Source organism: Primulina huaijiensis, chromosome 2 (genome assembly GCF_012295235.1).
Source record: "Primulina huaijiensis isolate GDHJ02 chromosome 2, ASM1229523v2, whole genome shotgun sequence".
Lineage (NCBI taxonomy): Eukaryota > Viridiplantae > Streptophyta > Magnoliopsida > Lamiales > Gesneriaceae > Primulina > Primulina huaijiensis.
This window is the reverse complement of record NC_133307.1, coordinates 2,940,839-2,963,710: the sequence shown is the minus strand read 5'-3', so window position 1 is coordinate 2,963,710 and position 22,872 is coordinate 2,940,839. Positions and strand designations below refer to the sequence as shown.

The window sequence follows — 22,872 nt, the reverse complement described above, 5'->3', positions numbered from 1 at the left end:
TTAAAAAATAAAATATAAATATTCATCTTATTCCACAAATTATTTCAAACATCCAAACACATTATTCTACATCATAAATCACTCTAAAAATCTTCTATTTACTATTTTCATCATCTTTATTTTTATTTTTAATATTTTTTTTTCTAAAATTCTATTTTGTTCCGAAATAGATGAAAATAACCGAGGTTTTTTTAGAAATTTCGTGAATTATCCAAAAATGCTGGAAGAAAATGTTTCTTCCCAAAATTCTCAAATTCCACCAAATTATTCATATTTTCCTTACCCACCAAATTATCCACATAACTCACATCCACTAAATTATCCATATAATATTGTTGGGTGCAATAACTGTCTTTGCTTGGTAGAGCGATCGAACCGTGATGCTTGAGCTGATGTGCGGTTTAAAATATTTGAGTTGCACCATTACCACCAGCTATAGTTTTTGGTAAAGCGGCAAGCGCTCGGTCCTACAATTGGTATCAGAGCCAAGGTCACATGTTCGATTTCCATTGATTGCAAGCAGTGCAATTATTGGGAGGGAGATTGTTGGGTGCAATAATTGTCCTTGCTTGGTAGAACGATCGAATCGTGCTACTTGAACTGCTGTGCGGTTTAAAAGATTTGAGTTGCATCATTACCACCAGCTATAACTTTTAGAAAGCGGCAAACGCTCGATCCTACAAATACATATCCACCAAATTATTCATCTAATCCACATGCAACCAATATGACTTTTACATCTCTGACGGAAAATGAACTGGCCACTCCGACATTCATCTCGGAGACTCAACTATTCAACCGTGAATTCGAAATTAAACTCGTAAATTTGGAGAAAGTGGATTCTGGTTATGAGGGTAGGAAAAAATAGTCAACTTAGAAAAAGGTTGAAGACGATGTATTAGCGAGATCGTTTGTCAATATTAGCGATGACCCAATCATCGGAAATGACCAAAAGGCAGATGCTTTCCTGCACTTTGTTGGGTGTACCTGCAGGACGAGCATGACGATTGTCATTGTAGTAGCTTGCAACACGTCTCAAATTAAACGCAAATTTGGAGAATGTGGATTCTGATTCTGAGGTTAGGAAAAAACAGTCAATCTAGATAAAGGTTGAAGACGATGTCATAGCAAAATTGTTTGTCACTATCAGTGATGACCAATCATCAGCAATGATCAAAAGGTGGATGCTTTCTTGAAACGTGTTGCAAGCTACTACAATGACAATGGTCATGCTCGTCCCGTAGGTGCACCCAACAGAAGTGCAAGTGTCATACGATCGCACTAGCACAATACCATCTAAAAAAAAGTATATCACTTCAGCGTAAGTTACAATAGCATTTATAATGTGTATCATAGCATCCACATTGATGAGGATATACTGCGGCTTGCGTATGAAAAATATCGCGATGAAAATAAAGACATCAGATTTCGAGCATGTGTGGAGAATTGTAAAAGACCATCCGATATTTACTCCACAGTCCGTTGATCACCTTGTTGGCACAAAGAAGACAAAGACCTCGGAGTCGGGAGCAAGCAACACCTCATCCAACCAAGATGTGAGTTTACATGTAGGCTTAAACGAAGAATAAACTCGGCCAATAGGTCAGAAGACAACAAAAAGAAAGGGAAAAAGAAATTGGACACGGAGTGTATGACAGTAAACTTAGACAATATGTTGGCAAAGTTTACTGAGTATACAAGCATGAATCTTCCATATTCAATAACGTCTTGCTAGGAAATGCCCCGGAGATTGATTTCACGGCCAACAAAACTCAATATACAAAGGGATATTATCTAACAGATGGAATATATCCGAAATGAGCTAATTTCGCGAAAAATTTTCCTTGCCCGGAGGATCCCAATAGGAAGTTGTTTAAAGAAAGACAAAAAGCTACGAGAAAAGATATTGAACGAGCATTTGGGGTGCTCCAAGCTTGATGGACAATTGTTAGAGGTCCAGCTCGTTATTGATACAGAAAAAATTAAAAACATATTACGTTAGCATGCATTATTTTGCACAATATGATTGTTGAAGATGAGGGGTTTCACATGAAAAATTGGTACAACGATGAAAGTGATGAACTCACACAACCCGTCCAGGGCTCAAACCGAGGATTTCATGATTATCTCCAGACAAATTCCAAAATATGTGACAGTCATGTGCATCACCAACTTCGTACCGACTTAGAACATATTTTGTTAAAATACAACAAAAATCTTTGAATTAATATTTTACAACTTTTCTTGACGTTTAATTTATATGTTTGTTTCTTTTTAAAATTTTATGCAAGTGTGATTTATTTTTATATTTTATACTCCTTCATTTCAAATTCATAATAAAATTTTAATTTTAAATAAAGTACACTAATAAAATAAAATAAGATAAAATAATTTTACATAATAAATATATTTAAATAATATTATTATTTATATTAAATAGTAATCATTTAAATTTGTAAAATAAGAATAAATATGAATGAGTAGACAACGAAACCCTCAAATAATGAGTGTCAATATTAAAATTAATGTGAGAGAATAAATGTATTAATATAATATATATGTGGCACGTGGACCCTATGATTTTTTATGAGATGGTAAGTATTATAATATGAACCAATGCGGATGCCCAAACATCATTTATTCTCTTGGATCATACACTTCATTATGAACTTCATTTTGTACTTTCGTCTTCACTTGTTGAGCTAGAGCTGCTCGAATAATTAGACATTTGGATAAAAATTAGGATTCAATAAATAAATATAGAGAATGAAAATGAGAATATGAGAATGGTAGATAACACATATGGAGTATGATTGATTAGTAGAAATGTGTTTGGATGAATGAATTTGTAGAAATTGATTAGTATTTATATTGAGAATTATTATTATTTTATTAAACTAGCCATTAAGAATTTTTAATTTTATTTAAATATTAATTTTTTAAAAATTATATATTTTTAATTAAATGAAATAGTTGTTCAGAATTTTTTTAATTTTTATAATAAAATAAACATTTTTTCATGATTTAATTAAAAAATTAAAATTAAATAGTAACATAGCCAAACGATTATTTTTGTTAATTTTTAAATTTTATTTATTAAAATTTAATTGGGGGAATGTGAGGTGGGACTGCTGTGTTTTACCCTCGTGCTCCAACAAGGCGTATGCTCTCACGCAATTTAATGCAAATATTTTTACATTTTTTTACAAATTAAATAAATTGAGTTGAATTTTTGGTTCACTCACATTGTTGCTCACACATTAATTGGTATTATTAATCACCAAATAATGCACCAATTTGGGTGTTCTTAAGTCTCATCGTTAAACCATTAATAACTTGATCGATTCAAATTTATGTACAATCACAATTTGTTTGACTATTCGTTTGTATCCTGATTTTGTTCATTATTTTTTAAAAATATAAAAATGACTATATAAATGTGTTAGGATCGGTTAGAGACTCATAGATGTATCTCATGGTTGTTATGTTAGTAATCGATGAAGTTTTTTTTAAAGATATAAAAATGACTCGAGTCTTGATATAATTAAAATTATAGTAAAAATTAAATATATTTTTTTCACGCTTAATATGATACTATAATCATTTAAGTTTGTAAAGCTTGAATCTTGATCACTCACTTTGTTGAGAAAAAAAATCCCGATTTAGCCCTATAATATGTTTTTATGAGTATGTCTCATGTGAGACGGTCTCACGAATCTTTATCTGTGAGATGGGTCAACCCTACCGATATTCACAATAAAAAGTAATACTTTTAGCAAAAAAACTAATAATTTTTCATGGATGACCCAAATAAAAGATCCGTCTCACAAAATACGACCCGTGAGACCGTCTCACACAAATTTTTACCTTTGTGGTTCAGTCCCAAACATTTATTTTGGATCAAAATTGACTTTAACGTTACGAATTTCATTATCAAATCAATCATTCAGTCACTTTTAGTGTCAAAATAAAGATCGGATCTGCAGTCTTATTTACAATATTTTGTAAACAAATAATTTGTCAATTTTATAATAATAAGGAAAATGATTACCTTGTCATTTACCCTTTTAGACGCATACATTCTAATAGATTAGTTTTCGATGTAAACAAATAATTGATAAAATCAGAAATCTTTCATGGACAAGTAATCGGTTTCAAGTTTAAAAAATTTAAGCAAGCCAAAATCGATTAATTTTTTTTAAAAAAAATTAATATAACCGTTGAACGATAAGGACACAAGTATTTAATGTGGCTGGACAAATGACATAAGCCTCTCAAGGGTAAAAACATTCACATATATGCTCACGCCTCACAGCCCTATCTGCTCAACCAAGTAACAGCTTCGAGTATCAAAGCACGACTCCAATGTCTATATCTGATCATTCAATATGCTCGTCTTGTAACAATGTTGTTGCGCCTAGACTCAACCTCCACATCTGTTCAAATAAGAAGAATAACAATTGTTGAAGTTAGAGCATATCACCAGACTTATCGTCTGATTGATTAGTAGTTGGTTAGTTAGGGCTTGCTGTCCTGACTGACTGAGTATGCTAAGGAATTCTGACGGAGAGTATGACTTCAAATAGAGTGAGGTTGTACAACATACTTGTATAAATCAAAGTCGTCTAGCCGAAAATTTAGGAATCAGAGGAATGGAAGACATTGCGAGATTTGGTTCTCGAACTTCCAAAAAACTTCTAATCAGTTTTTCATGCTTTGTTATAAGTTTGAACAAAATATTCATTATATCTGTTTGAGTTATTCCCGTATTTTTATATAAAGTAACTCGACCGGCAAGTTTAGATCAAGAATAAATTCATTGGTTGTTAATTCGACCTTAAAGCACTTTAAAGAAAGTCTCAAACCGATGCTAACACATTCATAGAACATCAATTTGTATAACACAAAAAATTCAATATAAAAATTCAATTTGTCAAAATCTCACTATATATTGAATACAAAATCTCGCTAGATAATAATAAAATTTCGCAATATAATGATTGTAAATATCGCTGTAACGATATATTGGTTGTACCTTTAGTATTAATAAAATAACAAAATGACTAATTTGATAAAAAAAAAATCATAACATTTAATACAATGAGATAACATATGGGTGTAAACAAATCGAGTCGGTTCACGAGCTTTTTGAACGGACTGAAAAAATATTTGATTGGTATTCGAACTTATCGAATTTGAGTCGAATTCGAACATGTTCGGACTTTTTTCGAGCCGAATTCGAGATCAAATTATTTTGTTCGATAGTTTGTGAGCCATTCACGAGTTTTAGTATTTTATTAATATAATATAATTATATATTAAATAAATAAATTTCAAGTCTTTCGATTATTTATTTTTGAGCAATAATTCAAATAGTTTGCGAACATGTTCAATTCTTTCGAGCCGAATTTGAGTTTTAAAATTTTTGAACTTCGAATCGAGCTTGAACTCGAATAGAGCTAATTCGAACCATCAAATTTTCGTCTAAATCAAATTGAATTCAAACAATATAATATACAATATACAATAAATATAAATATATGCCAAATATATGTATAACACAATAAATCTTCTTGGTTGCCCTCCCAGCCTTCGATCTTGTGATCCCCTTTCCCACTATCGGGGATCGCCCAATTGCAAAAATTTTCCCTCAAAAATCGTCAAAATACCGCCCGATTTCGAATCCCAATTCCCTAGCTCTTCTCACTGATGGCGGCGCCGGAATATGCTCAAAGCGATCCCGAAGGCATTGAAGGAGTCCGTATGACATGGCTCAACTGGCCGCGATCCAAAGTCGAAGCTTCAAAATGCGTGGTTCCGATCGCTGCAACGATCCAGCCAATCCGTCCTCATGTCGATCTACAGGCGGTCCCTTATCTTCCTCTCCGATGCAAAACTTGCACCGCCGTGTTGAACCCGTTTTGCCGCGTTGATTTCAGCGCCCTGATTTGGATCTGCCCCTTTTGCTTCCAAAGAAACCATTTCCCGCCGCACTATTCGTCGATATCGCAGACGAACATGCCTGCCGAATTGTACCCTAATTTCCCATCCATCGAGTACTTAATCCCTAACTACCAGAATTTACCGAATTTCAACCCTTCCCCTATTTATTTGTTTGTTTTGGATACGTGCATGCTGGAGGAGGAGCTGGAGTTTGCGAAATCTGCCTTGAAACGAGCGATCGGGATTCTTCCGGATAACGCGTTGGTTGGGTTTGTGTCGTATGGTACGCAGGTGCAGGTGCATGAATTGGGGTTTTCGGAGATGTCGAAGGTTTATGTATTTAGAGGATCCAAGGAGTTGACAAAAGATCAGGTCTTGGAGCAGTTGGGACTTGGGGCTCCTGGTGGAAGACCTATCAGACCAATGGGTGGTGGTGGTCCGAGTCCTACGGCGGGAGCGACTCCCAATGCTGGCATTAATAGATTTTTATTGCCTGCTTCTGAGTGTGAATATTCATTTGATTCGGTGATTAACTACTTCATAATTGTGGAAAAATGTGGTTCTATTTGTATGTGACTCTATTGGATCTGAAACTGTGAGAAATAAAAGATTTTACTTTGCAATAAGAAGTTTTGAGGGCAGTTGAATTTTGGGCTATCGATTGTGATCCCTATATTATTTGATTGTTTTGTGGTGTAGTTGCTGGATGAGCTGGGAGCAGACCAGTGGCCTGTGGCACCAGGAAACAGGGCGTTGAGGTGTACAGGAGCTGCATTGAGTGTTGCCGCTGGATTACTGGGGGCATGCACTACAGGTACCGGTGCACGAATTATTGCATTAGTAGGAGGTCCATGTACTGAAGGCCCAGGAGCGGTAAAGCCTTAGACTTTCTCGTTACTCTATGTTGTTTAGATTGGAGGTTGTAGTTTGTTTTGTTATAACATTATTTACCTTTTCAATTATGTATTGCTATTTTTGTTTCTTGTATCTGAATAAGTTTGTGATATTAGTCGACCGTGACTGTGATATGAATTTAGACTGAGATTCCATGGAGTAATTTTGGCTGAATGCTGGATACATTGCATATGATATTTTTTGTTTTGCTATTTTATTGGATGAATATTTTGAGTTTTTTGAGACTCAGCTTTTCATGAGAGGATGAAGTAGGAATGTCACTTTTAATAAACTATGTTCTCAGTGTTCGAGGAATTCTTTCTGACAAATGATTCTAAACCCCGACTTATTTCTGATCAGTTCTGTAATTTACTTCTCAGTAGTTTACCCTGAAAAAGATGTTCAATTGTTGCCGAAGAACTCGTAACATGTACATTCCTTGAAATATTGGCCATTACTATCATCAATCACAATTCTTAAGTGCTTGATATTGATTGATCTTGCACTCGCTACTTATTTTGCATGTACTAGTTGCACCTTGTATCTCCTAAGTGGTGGGATTTAAAAAAATTTGGCTTTTCAACTTAAGTTTTCATTTGAAACTGTGGAACGTCTTGATTCAAACGTGTGAGTGGTTGAAGCATAAGGTGTATGGTATTATAACCATAAGTCAACACATTTATTGGGGAACAATTGAGCCGTGTGAGCTTGGCAGCATTCTAAAAATTACTCTTTTCGCCATAATTCTTTGGCTTGTTTTTTAAGGTCATGTAGGATATTTTAGTGTTACGTATTCTGTTGTTTCAAAACTTTCCACATCAAAACATTTGATGAAAATCTCTTGAATTTAAGTTTTATAAAGAGTTGGATTCACCGATTCAATTCTTCTGTACCAACACCCATATCGCTGTTTGGGGATTGAAGAGTGGTTATATGTCCTAATTTAACAAAACAGTACTTTTCTGTCATTGAGAATTTACTATATAAAAATGTTTGTAGTGAAGTCTTTTTCATGCTCCTGGAACACTCTATTTGGAGTTTTTTTTTTCCCTTTTTTTTATATAAATTGTGTTTTGTTTTTGCCAATGAAATGGCGATTTTTATCCCGAGCAAAAGAGGGGACATATTTTAGCTTCTTTTTTTTTCTAGATTCTTTGTTTTTTGTTAGGCCTGGTTGTTATTTCGGTACAGTCTCATGACCTAGAACTTCTTTATTTCCTAATTTCTGTTTTAACAATCTGTCCATAGTCATATCTGTTTTTCACTGTTGTAAAAAATGTTCTATTAAAGTCAACATGCTAATTTTCTTATTTTTGAGTCATTGAGCTAGTGAAAATGGCTGGTATTTTTCCTTGCAGATCGGATCAAAAGATTTGTCTGATCCAGTTCGTTCTCACAAGGATCTTGACAAGGACTCAGCACCTTTTTTTAAAAAATCGGTTCAATTCTACGAGCAACTTGGAAAACAGCTGGTCATTCAGGGACATGTTTTGGATGTATTTGCCTCTGCCCTTGATCAGGTGTGTTATTGTCAGCTCAAATAGTTTGGTTGACTGTTGATTTTATCAATGTTTATGCTCAATTAGAGTATAGGAGAAGGAAAGCAGATCACCTGTATACTGTTTCTGGACCCATTTAGGAGTTTTGGGTCATGTGACAAGTGATTTAAGATATGCTTAATTTTCAATCACAGCCCTTTATACTGATCAATTTACAAGATATGTTTTTCAGGTTGGAATTGCTGAGATGAAGGTTGCCATTGAAAATACTGGTGGACTCGTTGTGCTAGCTGAAAGTTTTGGCCACTCTGTTTTCAAGGATTCATTCAAACGCATTTTTGAAGATGGGGAACAGAGTCTTGGGCTCTCATTCAAGTGAGTTTAAAATATTAGAGATGAAATACTCTTTTTCCTTGCATGTTTTTTTCCTGGTTTTGTCCTTTTTGAGTAAGCCTACTTGGTGTATGGACAGCCTGAATAAGATCAGGAGCTGGTGTAGAAAATTTGAAGTTTTAAAATTTTTCATTTTATCTGATAAACCTGTTCTTGGTGTATGGACAACCTGAATAAGAACAGGTGCAGGTGTACAAAATTTTAGGTTTTAAATCCTATGCCTATTTGCAACATGATGTTGTTTAAGAAACACTGTATCTAGTTAGTAGCATGATCTGGAAGAAAAGTAGAAATCTCAAAAGAAATAAAAAATAGTGGGTAGCGTTAATTATAAAAAAATTACAAAAATTTGTGATGCTGGTCTGTGCCAATCTAAGACCACTTAATTCCCAAAATTTAAAGGCAGACGTCTTCATTACACCTATACTTGTTAATGAAGGCAGTTTGTTGGTCAACGTCAATCGAATAGAAGGAAGTGCATGTATTAATGCGAGAGCCTTTCATCATTATCTTGTAACTAAATCTTTTTTTTATAAGAAACAATATTTTATTAATGATATGATAAGAGTTGTAACAACATTGTACTAGTTGTCCACTAGCAACAGGAGTTACATAATATCAAAGCAGTATCAATGATACACATAAGCCCAATCTCTCAAAATATCTAAGATCGTCACGTTCTTGAATTTATCATGAATGCCGATCCACAAAGCAACTTTTGTTTTGATTTTATACCAACACTGATTTCTATTGTCCTCCTTATCTTCAAAAATTCTACGATTTCTTTCTAGCCATACTGTTCAGCATATGCCTTGCACCACCACTTGCCAAAAAATTCTTCCCCTTGTACCTATTAATTGTCCTAGATCCATAGCGAATACATCAGTCGTTGACTTAGGCACCACCCAAACCAATTCCGGTTATTTCAAAGCTTTAGTCCACAAGCCATTCGTGAATGCACAATGCATTAGCATATGATCCTGCGTTTCCGCTTCATTCCTACACAACACACACCAATTGGGACTCATAGCAATTGAGGGCCACTTTTTTTGCATCATCTTCGAGGTCGGTAGCTTACCCAAAATCATTATCCACAAAAATATCTGAATCTTTGTTGGAACCGGAACCTTCCATATAACATGGAAAAAAGGAAAAACTGGGAAGCGAGTATGTGGAAAAAACGACTCAAAGAAAGATTATACCGAGAAAAGACCAGAAGGATCCCCACTCCATACTCGATAGTCATCTACCCCTTCAAACAACCTAGTTCTATCTAAGAAACCTAATAACTCTGTCAACTGTAACAGCTCTTCATCTCTCACGACCCTTCTAAAATGCAAATCCCATGATTGGGTAGATGACGAATTGTCAAAATGAACAAAGTGTGATATAGGCAAATTGTGAACCGCAGAAAGCCGAAATAAGGCAGGAAAAAATTCTTTGAAGGAGTAATCCCCCCACCACCTCTCTTCCCAAAATCTAGGCTTGTTACCTCCTCTAACCTTAATCGAAACTAGTTGTTGAAAAGTTGGGTATATTTGGGAAATAAACTTCCATGGGCATCTAAATGTCACGCTTCTTACTAAACCCGCATCCCACCCATTCTCAGTTAACCCATATTTACTCACTATTACCTTCTTCCACAACGTCCCCTCTTCCACGTAAAATCTCCACAACCATTTACCCAACATAGCCTTGTTCCTCAACATAATTTTCCCAATACCCAATACCTTTTTTTCTTTGGGTTTGCACACTTGTTCCCACGCAACCAAGTGGTTATGAACTTCATCATCCGCTCCATCCCATAAAAAGTTCCCTGAAATTTTCTCCATCACTTCCGCTATACCTTTAGGTACCTTGAAAAGAGACATATAGTATATCAGAAGTGCATTTAAAACAGATGTTATCAAAGTTAATCTTCCCCCTCTTGACAAAAAAGCTTTTTTCCAATTTGCCAATTTTTTCGACATCTTAGACAGAATAGGTTCCCAGAACGATGCTCGTAATGGATTTCCACCTGAAGGCACACCCAAATACTTAGTCGGCCACTTCTCCATACTACTTCCAATTTGTTGTGCAAACAGTTCAACTTCTTCTTCAACGTGAATACCCAACAAAGCACTCTTTTCCCAATTGATTTTTAATTCAGACATGTCGCAAAATGATCTCACAACTTGCACCAAAAACCTAAAATGATCCTCATCCCTCACAAAGAAAAGTGTATCATGTGCAAACTGAATATGTGATATCTCTATCTGGTCTCTTCCAACCTCGATCCCTCTTATTAAATTCTCGTCCTTGGCTTTATCAATCAATCTCCCCAACACATCCACTACCAAGTTGAACAAAAAAGGAGACAACGGATCACCTTGTCTAAGCCCTTTGTAAGCATTAAATTTACCCCTTGGCCTTCCGTTAATCATAACAGAAATGATACATTTGACACACATCCTTTTATCCATCTTCTCCATCTCTCTCCAAACTCTTTTTTCCTCAAAACAAAATCCAAGCAATCCGAGTCCACATTGTCATATGGCTTTTCGAAATCCACCTTCAATACCCGTTCATTCGCAATAAAGCCACAATCAAGTATTTTTCTTCCTTCAACAAACGCATTCTGAGATTCGGATATTGTTTCTGCTATGACATTCTTAACCCTTGTTGTTAAAACTTTTGCTATTATCTTATACAAACTTGTTGTAAGGCTAATTGATCTGAAATCCTTCACTTTGATAGATTCATTTTTCTTCCGGATCAAACAAATGTACATTTCATTGGTTACACCATTTATGATTCCACTTTCAAAAACCTCATCGAGAACCTTCATTAAACCTCGTTTGACTCTTTCCCAACACTCTTGAAAAAACGCCAAAGTATAACCGTCCACCCCCGGGCTCTTACATCCATCACACTCAAAAACTGCATTCTTAACCTCCTCTTCCGAGAACGGTTTTTCTAAATCACGACTCAAATCTCCACCAATACGACACCACTCCACTCCTTCAATACCCCAACCTCTAGAATCTGACTTACTGTACAACCCCTTAAAGAACTTCACAATAATGGAAACAATTTCATCCTCATCACTAGTAACCGATCCATCATCTCTTTCCAGTCTGTTAGGTGGCCTTCTCCGATGATTTAACGAGTGGAAAAAATTTGTTTTGTGATCCCCTTCTTTAATCCATTTGACGTTGCTTTTTTGGCGATTAATTTGATTATATTGACACACCAACTCTTCTAACAACTATTTTGCTTCTCTTCTTTCGTTATATACTACTTCAGATCCTCGACCCTCACTTTCTAAATCATCCAGCCTTCTTATCTTCCCTCTCAAATCTACCAATTTCATATCCACCATCCCGAAAACCTCTTCATTCCATCTTCAAATGTCACCCTTCATTGCCTTGAGTTTCTTCATAAACTTATATCCCTCCCATCCTTGAAGTTGCGCATTGTTCCACCACAACAGTACCTATGTTTTAAAGTTTTGGTGCCTCAACCACGCATTCTCGAATCTAAAAGGCGTTGGTCCCCACTTGCATTTTTTTCCAAATCCAAAACCACTGTAAAATGATCTGAGATGATTCTTGGTATGATTATTTGTCGGTAAAGTGGATAAATTTCAGTCCATCCCGTCGTGAACAAAATCTGTCTAATATGCAGCATACGAGTGAGCTCCTCAAATTCGATCAAGTAAATTTTCCATTCAATAAAGGTGGATGGCACAACTCCAATTCTTGTATCAATGTATCACAACAAAGCATGCTCGAAGTATGGGATCGGCTATTAATTTTTTCGCTTAATGATCTCACAACATTAAAATTTTTTCGCTTAATGATATCACAACAAAGCATGCTCTGAACCGAAACTGAATATTCTCCAATCAAGTTATCCTTAACCGAATTCATTCTTGGATTCCACATAACCAAGATTCCACCTGATCGACCAACTGCAAGTAAACTAACCCACTGCACAAACCTTGATTTCCAAACACTTGCAATAAAACTCCTATCCAACATCTCTCTTTTTATATCCTGCAACACAACTAAGTCTGGACTTTCCTTGGCTATGACTGCATGTATCAATCCCCTACGTCTAACTGAGCCTCCACCCCTAATATTCCATGAAAAAACTTTCATCAAGTCACTGAAACACCCTCTGAATTATTCTATGTTGAGTCTTATTAGGGGTGGTTGTTTGATGTTAATTTTGGAAAGTCTGATTCACAGTAGTAGTAGATAAAGCAAGGCTCATAAGTTTGCTTAAGATTTAACAGAGACCTATTTTTTTGTGATCGCGTGTAGCAATATCTTGTGTGCACATCTATAGGTCTCTAGAAATTATTCATAGATTTCTTGTTTGTTCATGGTTTTTATTCTGTAACAGTGTCATATTAATTCAAGGTTCTACAATTCGCTAGGTGCTAGTCAGATGCCAAACCAGGTTAGGCGGATTCCACACTATCAACATAATAAGATGAAATTTGGTGTGTTAGGTCAAGCCAACAAATCTCATTTCTTGTTAGACTTTGTTTAGGGCCTATAAAAAAATTACTTTTCATTTTTTTAATTGCAATTAAAAGCCCAAAAAACCTTTTTAAAAAAGGCAAATTTTCTGGCGCCTAGGCGTCCTTACCGCATCGGTTGGCCGACTAGCACTTTTTTGGTGCGGTCCGTATAGGCCGAAATTTAGAATATTTATAAAATTTTAGAACATTGTATTATTGAAGGTTGAGAAAGCTCAGAGTGTAAAGCTTTTCAGTATTTAGGATCTATTATCCAAAAGACTGGGTATAGACCATAGGATTAAAACAGGGTGGATGAAATAGAGGATAACATTAGGAGTCTTATGTGATAGAAGAATGTCTGCGAGATTGAAAGGAAAATGTTATAAGATTATTGTTCAACTAGCTCTGCTTTATGGCTCGGAATGTTAGACCACTACAATACTACATATGAATAAGACGGCGGTAACTGATATGCATATGTTAAGATGGATATGTGGCAAAACACTTAAGGATAGTAGCCTTCATAGAGGATAAGATTAGGGAGAAACGTCTAATATGGTTTGGTCATGTGAAGAGGAAACCAAACACGACCTCAATCCAACGTATCTTAGATTGACAGGTTAATGGAAGGAGTAGAAGGAGGGGTAAAGCATTAAAAACTGGGATAAATGTGATTAAGGATGATATCTTAGATCTTGGTTTGAGAGATGACATGTGGAAAAATTGCTTAGTGTGGAGAACTAATATCAATGTAGCCGACCCTACAATTAGCATGTGTTATGATGATGATGATGACTGTATTAATGTATGTCAACTAATGCATGGACAACTTTTGAAATTGTAGTCGCCATACACACTGTTTATCTCAGGCTATGATTAAAATTTTCAATATCTCTGTTATTTTTATTTCTTACCATAAAAATCTGAAATTTTTGCTGCTATGTCAAATGAGTTTTTTTGCTGCTTTTTTGAATTTTGTTGACATTTTTTTTAAAGGAGTTCTCTTTCTTTGATTTTTGCTTGTTCTTGATGTGTATAATTTGGATATTATACGATAGTGTTTCCACTGTGGTGATTTCTTTTGCATGTAACAAAAGGAAACATCAAATTATGTGACGAGGATGAATGTCTTTTTTTTTTTGTTTGCCATTCATCTAATTAATTTGCGTATCTTGACAAAGAGATCATGTCATGAAAATAAAGCTTATTGATATTTGCTTGGTTTTTTTAGTGGTACACTTGAGATCAACTGTTCAAAGGATATAAAACTCCAAGGGATCATTGGGCCATGCTCATCAGTAGAGAAGGTTTGTTCTTTCCAAGTTCCTTAATTTTTTTTTTAACATGCTGTCATTTATCACTAGAAAGTCATTCTATTCGGAGCCTATTGAGGATTTGAGAAATGGCAATTATCTGGCATAATTCTGATTCTGATGAGGAACTGTTGCAGAAAGGACCTTCAGTTGCCAACACAGTTATCGGCGAGGGGAACACTACAGCTTGGAAATTGTGTGGACTCGACAGAAATACTTGCTTAACTGTTTTCTTTGATGTTTCTTCTAGCGAAAAGTCTGATCCTGCAGGAACAAATCCTCAATTATTCATCCAGTTCCTTACAAGGTATGTGAAGAATATCAAGTATCACTTCCCTTCTCTGAAACAATAGGTACCCACTGCACTACCCTATGTCAACTCTCTCTTCTGGTTGCAGTTATCAGAGCCCTGATGGCCAGATGAGGCTAAGAGTCACTACTGTTACTAGACGATGGGTAGATAGTACAGTGGGGAACGAGGTGAGATAACTATTTGTTTCTATCTGATGTGCTGTTAATTTTTTTCTTGCACAACTTTCAGAAAGATCTTCTCCAATAAATATAGCGTGCTTCTTGAGTATAGGATGTTTCATGACAGTGTCTTGTTTTTTCCCCTCTTTTTTATCATTATTAAAACAATTGATGGAAATTATTAGGAATTATCTTCTTCAAATCATGGCGATTTTCCCCATCAAAAAAGGCCAACAAACACGTACAAAAAAAGTGTGTACTATATTCCATTGGATGCTGTTTCTGTGTTTTATTATTCTGTATTTTTCATTGGAAATGCAAGTTAGAAAGAAAGTGAAAGAAACCTGTGTTTTTTCCTGTGAGATATAAACAATTTACTGATTTATGGTCAGTGGCTGGTGTGCGTAACTTCATTGTTAGTCCTATAATAGCAGAAGTATGAACACAAAATTTCAGCCAGACTTCATGTCATGCACTGAAGGCCGTCTCTCTTAGCTTGAATCATGGACTTAATAGGAAAAATGGAAAAAGTAGAGTTGATAATTGCTCAAACATGTATGGCTGTCTAAATCCAGGCCTTTAAATTGCTATAATGTCTTTATTTTGGGTCTCTGTGTTCAACTCAAATCAAACCTGTAGCCCCATCTAATTGCGTCATTAGGTTCAAAATATAATGAGAAACCCCAATTTGCCATGGATCCATCTTCCTGTACAAAACAGGCTTGTGATATCATATCACATTATTTTTCCTACCCTGCTTTTGTTATTTTTTCTTGTATAATAAATAATCTTGGTTTGCTTGCTCGTGCAAAATTTATGAAGTTGCATTTCTGAAAGGTTGATTCTAAATTTTTTGTGCCTGCAGGACTTAGTGCAAGGGTTTGATCAAGAAGTTGCTGCTGTAGTTACTGCTAGATTAGCTTCTTATAAAATGGAAACAGAGGTACTGACATTATTGTATTCTGTAGATAAATCAGATCAATTTGACAAACACAAATCCCTAGCCTCTGGTGTGTCACTACAGTTTTGTAGAATACTGCATCACTTAACTGTGATCTATGTAACAATGGAGCTTTATATAAATTTATCTATATGATCCTGAGATCAAATTAATATTGGGGGTAGCTCATGCCAAAAAATTTGTACTTTTAAAGATAATTTGCCATTTTACTTTTCTCAGCGTATCTTGTCCATGATTTTCAGGAAGGATTTGATGCCACAAGGTGGATAGATCGGAATCTAATTCGCTTGTGTTCCAAATTTGGTGATTATCGCAAAGATGATCCATCCTCGTTCACCTTGAATCCCGGGTTTTCTCTGTTTCCTCAGTTTATGTTTAATCTGCGAAGATCACAATTTGTACAAGTAAATTGCTTTTGTGTTGGCTATTTTCCTATGCTGTTCTTTTCATTATTTACGTTAAAAGTGTTCTTTTCATATTTATTTAAAAATTTATTTCTTGCTTTTCAATTAGGTGTTCAATAACAGTCCGGATGAGACAGCTTATTTCCGCCTTTTGTTAAATCGAGAAACTGTGAGCAATGCTGCAGTGATGATTCAACCATCATTGATATCTTATTCCTTTAATTCGCTTCCCGCACCAGTTTTGCTGGATGTAGTATCAATTGGAGCTGATCGTATTCTCTTGCTGGATGCATATTTTAGTATAGTTATTTTTCATGGAATGACTATAGCTCAATGGAGAAACATGGGATACCAGAATCAGCCAGAGCACCAGGTGTGTGTTTTTTCTTTTTGTTGGTAATGCTGATGGTGACGATTTTGTCTTCATCGGGAGTGCTGGTTTTTTTACTCGTGGGTGTTAGCTTTACTATTTCGATTTATTGTGAAACTGAGATTATCTTTTTGGGTCTCCTTCTGCAGTAACGACATATTTTCTTCTACTGAATCTTTTTGGTTTCTTTTACACACTCGAAATTTTTCTCGAAAATTTTCATGAGATATGCCTTCTTTCCCTTGTCATAGGCTTTTGCTCACTTATTACAAGCTCCACATGATGATGCTCAATTGATAATTCGCGATCGATTTCCTGCACCGAGGCTTGTAATTTGTGATCAGCATGGTTCACAGGTAACCTTTCTCCTTCAATTATGCTTAAAATGTGTAGTTTGATCGTGTCTGTGTATCAATTCTTTACCTGTTATAGTTAAATTATTCCTCCTGACCCACAAATTGGTTGTCCTCGAATACGCGTTTGTGAATCCTAGCTTCTAGCAAACTTAACCATTTTAGGATTTTAGCTGGGAACGTGCTGCTAGCCCTTACTCTACTCTCAGGAGAGTGATTTTGTTACCGTTCTCTCATATTCGAGATTTTTTACTAGAAACCCCTCCCAAATACGCTAACAAGTAAAAATCTTCTATCTTGAAGTGATTGAGAAAATAGAATCAACCAGTTGAATTAAATGATAAAAATTGGTTATGCCTTTCTAGGCATGTCTCTAGTTATTGTTTCTTATAGGTAGCATGCTTTCTGTTGTTTTGTGGAAAAATTTGATGTTGCCAGAACAATTGTTCATAAAAAATCAGCTATCTTGAATCTGATACTTTCATGTGTTTCTAATAATTGGAGTGCCATTTTGGCAGGCAAGATTCCTGTTGGCTAAGTTGAATCCATCTGCCACCTATAGTAATTCAAATGAGATGATGGCGCCCGGCTCTGACATAATCTTCACGGATGATGTTAGCCTTGACGTGTTCCTTGATCATCTTCAGAAGCTGGCTATCCAACCTTCTTAAGAGCGTGGAATGCCTGTGAATTGATTACCCCGTGTTAAATGGAAATTCAAAAGTGGGTTTAGATTTCTCTCCCACCCTCGTGCTCCTTGGGTAAAAGCATTGTCAATTTTTGCAGTCAATGTCAGTGGTAATTAGACTCTGTTCTTGTGGGGTTTGAGAGGTCTTGGAAGCTCAAGGGGCTTGATGAAGTTGTAGTATGGGAATGAAAGAGTCTGAGTTTTAAGTTAAGAGAAGGTTTTTTTTTCTTCCTTTTTTTAATATGACAGAAGGGTTAGGGATATATATATGGATGGATCGATTTTTCTTTACATGTTCTGTTGTAATTCTTTCCTGAACACTAGTCACTTTTTTGTATTGAATTTGAATTTTTTTATGGATGTGATTGAAATTGAAACTAGAGGCCATTCTACATTACAAGAATTTGGACTTCATATTTGTTCATTCCGTGTAAACAACCTATCGACTATTTTATTCAAATTAATTTACTGGTTTTTGGCTTACGAGGTTTTTGCTGCAAAGGGAAAAAAATGAATGGTGGTTGCTTTTGCTCATTCTTTAGTGGATTAGGATCTCCTTGGCACTTCCATTTGAGAAAATGTGGGTATTATCATGGATATGATTTAAAATTGAACGAGATAGTACATAATTTTTTAATGATATTACCTTGTCACATATTTCTATTTAAAATGGACAAAAACTTGTGTGAGACGGTCTCATGGGTCGTATTTTGTCAGACAGATCTCTTATTTGGTCATCCATGAAAAATTATTATTTTTTATACTAAGAGTATTATTTTTTATTGTGAATATCGGTAGTGTTGACTCGTCTCACAGATAAAGATTCGTGAAACCGTCTCACAAGAGACTTACTCTTTAAAATGGACTAATAAGAAGTAAACGACTCACACATTCGATAACTTCCATTGTCCTTGAAGACTACTACTCAAGCCATTATCAAATCAGATCAATGGCATACGGACTTGGATGCTCCCTCGAAGATCTTTCCTTGGTGTGGTTTTATCTTTAGTTAGATAGGAGGAGATGAAGGTCTTGCTCTATCCCATTCAAGCACTAAGAGAGCAAGCACTTCGTAATTATTGGTTATCGACTGTTGTGTACTATCTCTATTGTCTCATGCCTTACTCTAAAGGATTAATGAAAGAATTAATTACTAGTCATCGTAAACTAATAATTATCTAAACACGATTTTTTTATACATTTTCTTTAAGAGTGATATATTTATCTAAAATTTTATACTTATAAATAAAAATATGATCGGATTAAAGGATATAAAAAAATTTAAAGAAAATAAAAGAAAAGTTCCATCAATAAAATTGCATAATGAAAATATAATTTTAATTGTGAATAATTCGAATTAGAAGTTAGCTTTAAGTAAAGACAAAACTTGTGTGAGATGGTATCACGGATCGTATTTTGTGAGACGGATATCTTATTTGGGTCATCCATTAAAAAATATTACTTTCTATGCTAAAAGTATTATTTTTATTGTGAATATCGGTAGGTTTGATCCGTCTCACAGATAAAATTCGTGAGACTATCTCACAAACGACCTACTCTTAGGTAAATAAAATGTATTTTGTAAAAAAAGATGTAATAAAATATCATAAATGATTTATCTATTTTAATCTATTTTATAAATATATGGATTATATTATTATATTACTAATTACTAAAGGAAAAATGTATATTACAAAGGGAAGACTTATGCTTCTATAACTCTTCCATACTGTATTTGGTCGTTTAGTTTTCGAGCATCATCCTTGAACCCCACAAAATCTCTCCACCGTACCCCGAAACCATGAATTCCTTCGAACACAAGCAATCTCCAGCGCAGCAATTCCTCCACCAGGCCTTCACTTCGCTACAAACCCACGTCTCCGATTTCTGTAACAATCTGCGAACCAACCTCCATTCTAAATCCTCTTTATTTGCCAAAATTTCGACAGAAAACCAGAACATCAGCACTAGCATTAAGAATAAGTCTATGTCTGCTGAGGCTATTGATGAGAGGCTAGCTGGAGTACCCGTGTATGCGTTGAGCAATGGTTCCCAAGAATTTGTTTTGGTTTCGGGAAGTTCCGGGAAAAATCTTGGGTTGTTCTGTTTTAGTGAAGGTGATGCTGAAACCCTTCTAAATCAGATGAAGAAAATGGATTCTTCTATGAGTTCTGACTCGCAGGTTGTGGCTGTTGCTCTTAGCAAGGTATTTGCTGCCTCTTTAATGTTTTTGAATTACTTTTTTCGTTGACGCATTTGCTCGAATATAATTTTTTTCATTTTGGTTTTTGTGTGTGTGGCCTTTGGACTCGTTAACGCATTTGCTCGAATATAATTTTTTCAATTTGGTTTTTGTGTGTGTGGCCTTTGGACTCGTTGACGCATTTGCTCGAATATGTGGCCTGCACTTGGTTTGGTGTAATTTTTTCATATTGGTTTTTGTGTGAGTGGCCTTGGGACAAATCCTACTAGATTATGTTCATGGGTTTGTTTAATGTGATGATGGACGAATAATGTGTAGAAAGTTTGAGTACTTTTTCGTGCTATGTAGTTTCTTAAAGCATAGCTGCATAGAATTCAAACCTTATAGACCTTAGTTTTGGTTTGGTCCATCATAATTTTGAATCTTTTTATTCTCTTTTACAATCACATACTTCTGCTGTGGAAAAATTCGAACTTTATTTTTCCTGTAGGTCGAAGCTGTGTTACAGTTCTTACTGAGTCTCAGTACTGTGTCCATAGGATGGATTTTGATTTATGATTTTACAAGAATATTTTTAGTGTGATAATATATTATAGTTTGTTTTCTTTGGATGGTTTTTACTAATGATAACGGGTAACCGGTTGACTCAGATTTTTCAGCTTAAAGTTGAAGGCGTGGCATTGCGATTGATACCCGAAGCTTCTCAGATAAAGAATGCCTTGAAGGTGAGAGTTATTGTGGTATATGGAGAAAGAACACTACAATGGCCTGAATGGTGCAAAAGAAAATTAAAATCATTTTGTCCTGCTTCTCTGCAAGTACTCAGATTTGTTTACTCTGACTAATCAATCCTGGGTTTGTTCCACTGCATCTGTTGATATTTATCAATAAACAGCTCTTTTGTGTATTCTTTTGAAAGACATTCGGTTCTCTCTATACAGGATGAACTGTAATGGAAGTTGTGTTATATTAGAATAGTTCTCCTTCTTATCTTGTATGTGTTTGGGATGTTCGGGTTTACTAGTGATATTATTCTTCAGGAGAGAAAAAGGGTTGGTCTTCAGGATGAGAGCTTTCCCGGGATTCCGGTCTTTCAGGTTCCTTACTCTCTCAGTTCGCAGATTATGCATATCTTCTGAATCCATGTGAAATGTTCAGTTCTATTGAATTCTGAATGGTTCAAATTTGCATGTCCAAAATGTTCACAATCAAAACTGTACCATGCCTCAAAATTGGATGTGGTGTGAACTTAGATTTACTTTAATACAACATTACAAGTGCTTTGAGAAGATCCCCTTGGAAATATTGTCTTGCAGTCCAAAAGCTTGATTTTGAGGAGCCAAAATAAGAGATATCGCCCTGTTTTCTTCAGAAAGGTTGGCTTAAACTCCTAGTTTCAAATTATTTACATGTACCTTTTTCATTTTGATCATTACTCAAACAGGAGGATCTTGAGAAGTCCCTTTTACGAGCTTCACGTGATCAAAAACAGTTGAACCCTGCCCTTAGGGCAGGCGATATTCAGGTTAAGTTGATGGTTCCTGTTACTGCAAAACATTGTTTTCATATCTATTTTTCAATACATTCTCATAGCACTTGACAAGTGGATGTTCTGTTAGGTTGCTGTTCTTGAAGAGATAGTACAAGGGATGAAGGTGAGGGAATCATTATAACTTTAAATCTATGTCGATGGATTCTTATCAATTTCGTTGTGCCCTATCAACTTTGAAATCTTGTTGTCTCTTTTGTTTGGGTAAATAGAATAATACCTCGCCCATTCGAGATGCCAACAAATTGAGCTTGTTCACTAGCATTTCGAGCTTGCTTGAGTTTTTGTTGATTAGTATTTAAAATTTTTGAATTTTAACCATTTACTAATTTTGAATATATTAGCTAAGTTTGAACATGTTTAAATATATATTATTTATTATAGCATTTTAAGCATTTAACAAAGCTTGATAATTACGATTGAACCATACGCATCGAGCTCTTATTTGAGCTGAGTTCCCATGTTCCAGCCTAAAATGGTTAATTTTTTCATTGTTTGAGTCAGTTAAAAGAGTTTGAGCTCGAATATGAAAATGTAATCAATATATGACACAATTTGGTTCTTTCCTCTCTCACCATAATATGTTGTGAATCAATTCATTTTCGCAAGAAGGATAGATCTAGAACTCAATCTCTATTTGTTTTTCCTTTCTACACGACACGCTATTTTAGATTGAATAGCGATATGTAGCCTACTACCGAAACTTATTCAGTCGTCCCTTTGCATTGCAGGATAGCTCGTCGGCATTGTGGGACGATGTCGTTTTTATTCCTCCTGGTTTTGACGTTTCGACAGATCCATCACAACAACATTCATCAAGCTGAATAAAGGTGGTGGTGTGCTCAGGTTTCATGCCCAGATTAATGTTATAGCTTATATTCTTGCCAACATGTTATAACTGGAGTTTAGAAGGGTGGGTTTGTTATTGCTACCCAAGTGTGGTGAAGAATATGTTTTATATATTTCATCAGATTTATGAGCAGTGCCTCTTTACAATGTGTTTTAGTCTAATGCATATATACCTCGTATAATGTCGAAATTAAAATAAATTATCTAACCGAAAGAGCTCGATTCCCCTACGCCAGTCATCATGTTCAAGATTTGTGAACGGAAAAGATGATGTGGACACATACAAAGGCAACCATTAAAGGACAAAAACTTGTGTGAGACGGTCTCACGGGTCGTATTTTGTGAGACGGATTTCTTATTTGGGTCATCTATGAAAAATTATAATTTTTTATGATAAGAGTATTAATTTTTATTGTGAATATCGGTAGGGTTGACCCGTCTCACAGATAAAGATTCGTGAGACCGTCTCACA

General features: G+C 35.3%; 2 protein-coding genes across 2 annotated transcripts; both read left to right on the top strand.

Annotated features, from left to right (window-relative positions):
* Positions 1-5,561: 5,561 nt before the first annotated feature.
* On the top strand, positions 5,562-18,282 carry LOC140964180 (protein transport protein SEC23 E). The gene is made up of 12 exons (XM_073423748.1): positions 5,562-6,468; positions 6,643-6,816; positions 8,196-8,357; positions 8,569-8,711; positions 14,471-14,546; positions 14,690-14,859; positions 14,951-15,032; positions 15,889-15,966; positions 16,227-16,388; positions 16,498-16,761; positions 17,010-17,114; positions 17,630-18,282. Exons 1-12 carry the CDS (start codon positions 5,710-5,712, stop codon positions 17,780-17,782), a joined length of 2,328 nt encoding a protein of 775 aa, XP_073279849.1. The 5' UTR covers positions 5,562-5,709; the 3' UTR covers positions 17,783-18,282.
* A 1,222-nt stretch (positions 18,283-19,504) lies between these two features.
* LOC140964175 (protein TIC 22-like, chloroplastic) lies at positions 19,505-22,573 on the top strand. The gene is made up of 7 exons (XM_073423734.1): positions 19,505-20,005; positions 20,653-20,727; positions 21,043-21,099; positions 21,319-21,378; positions 21,447-21,527; positions 21,622-21,657; positions 22,283-22,573. Exons 1-7 carry the CDS (start codon positions 19,601-19,603, stop codon positions 22,373-22,375), a joined length of 807 nt encoding a protein of 268 aa, XP_073279835.1. The 5' UTR covers positions 19,505-19,600; the 3' UTR covers positions 22,376-22,573.
* The last annotated feature ends 299 nt before the right edge of the window (positions 22,574-22,872 follow it).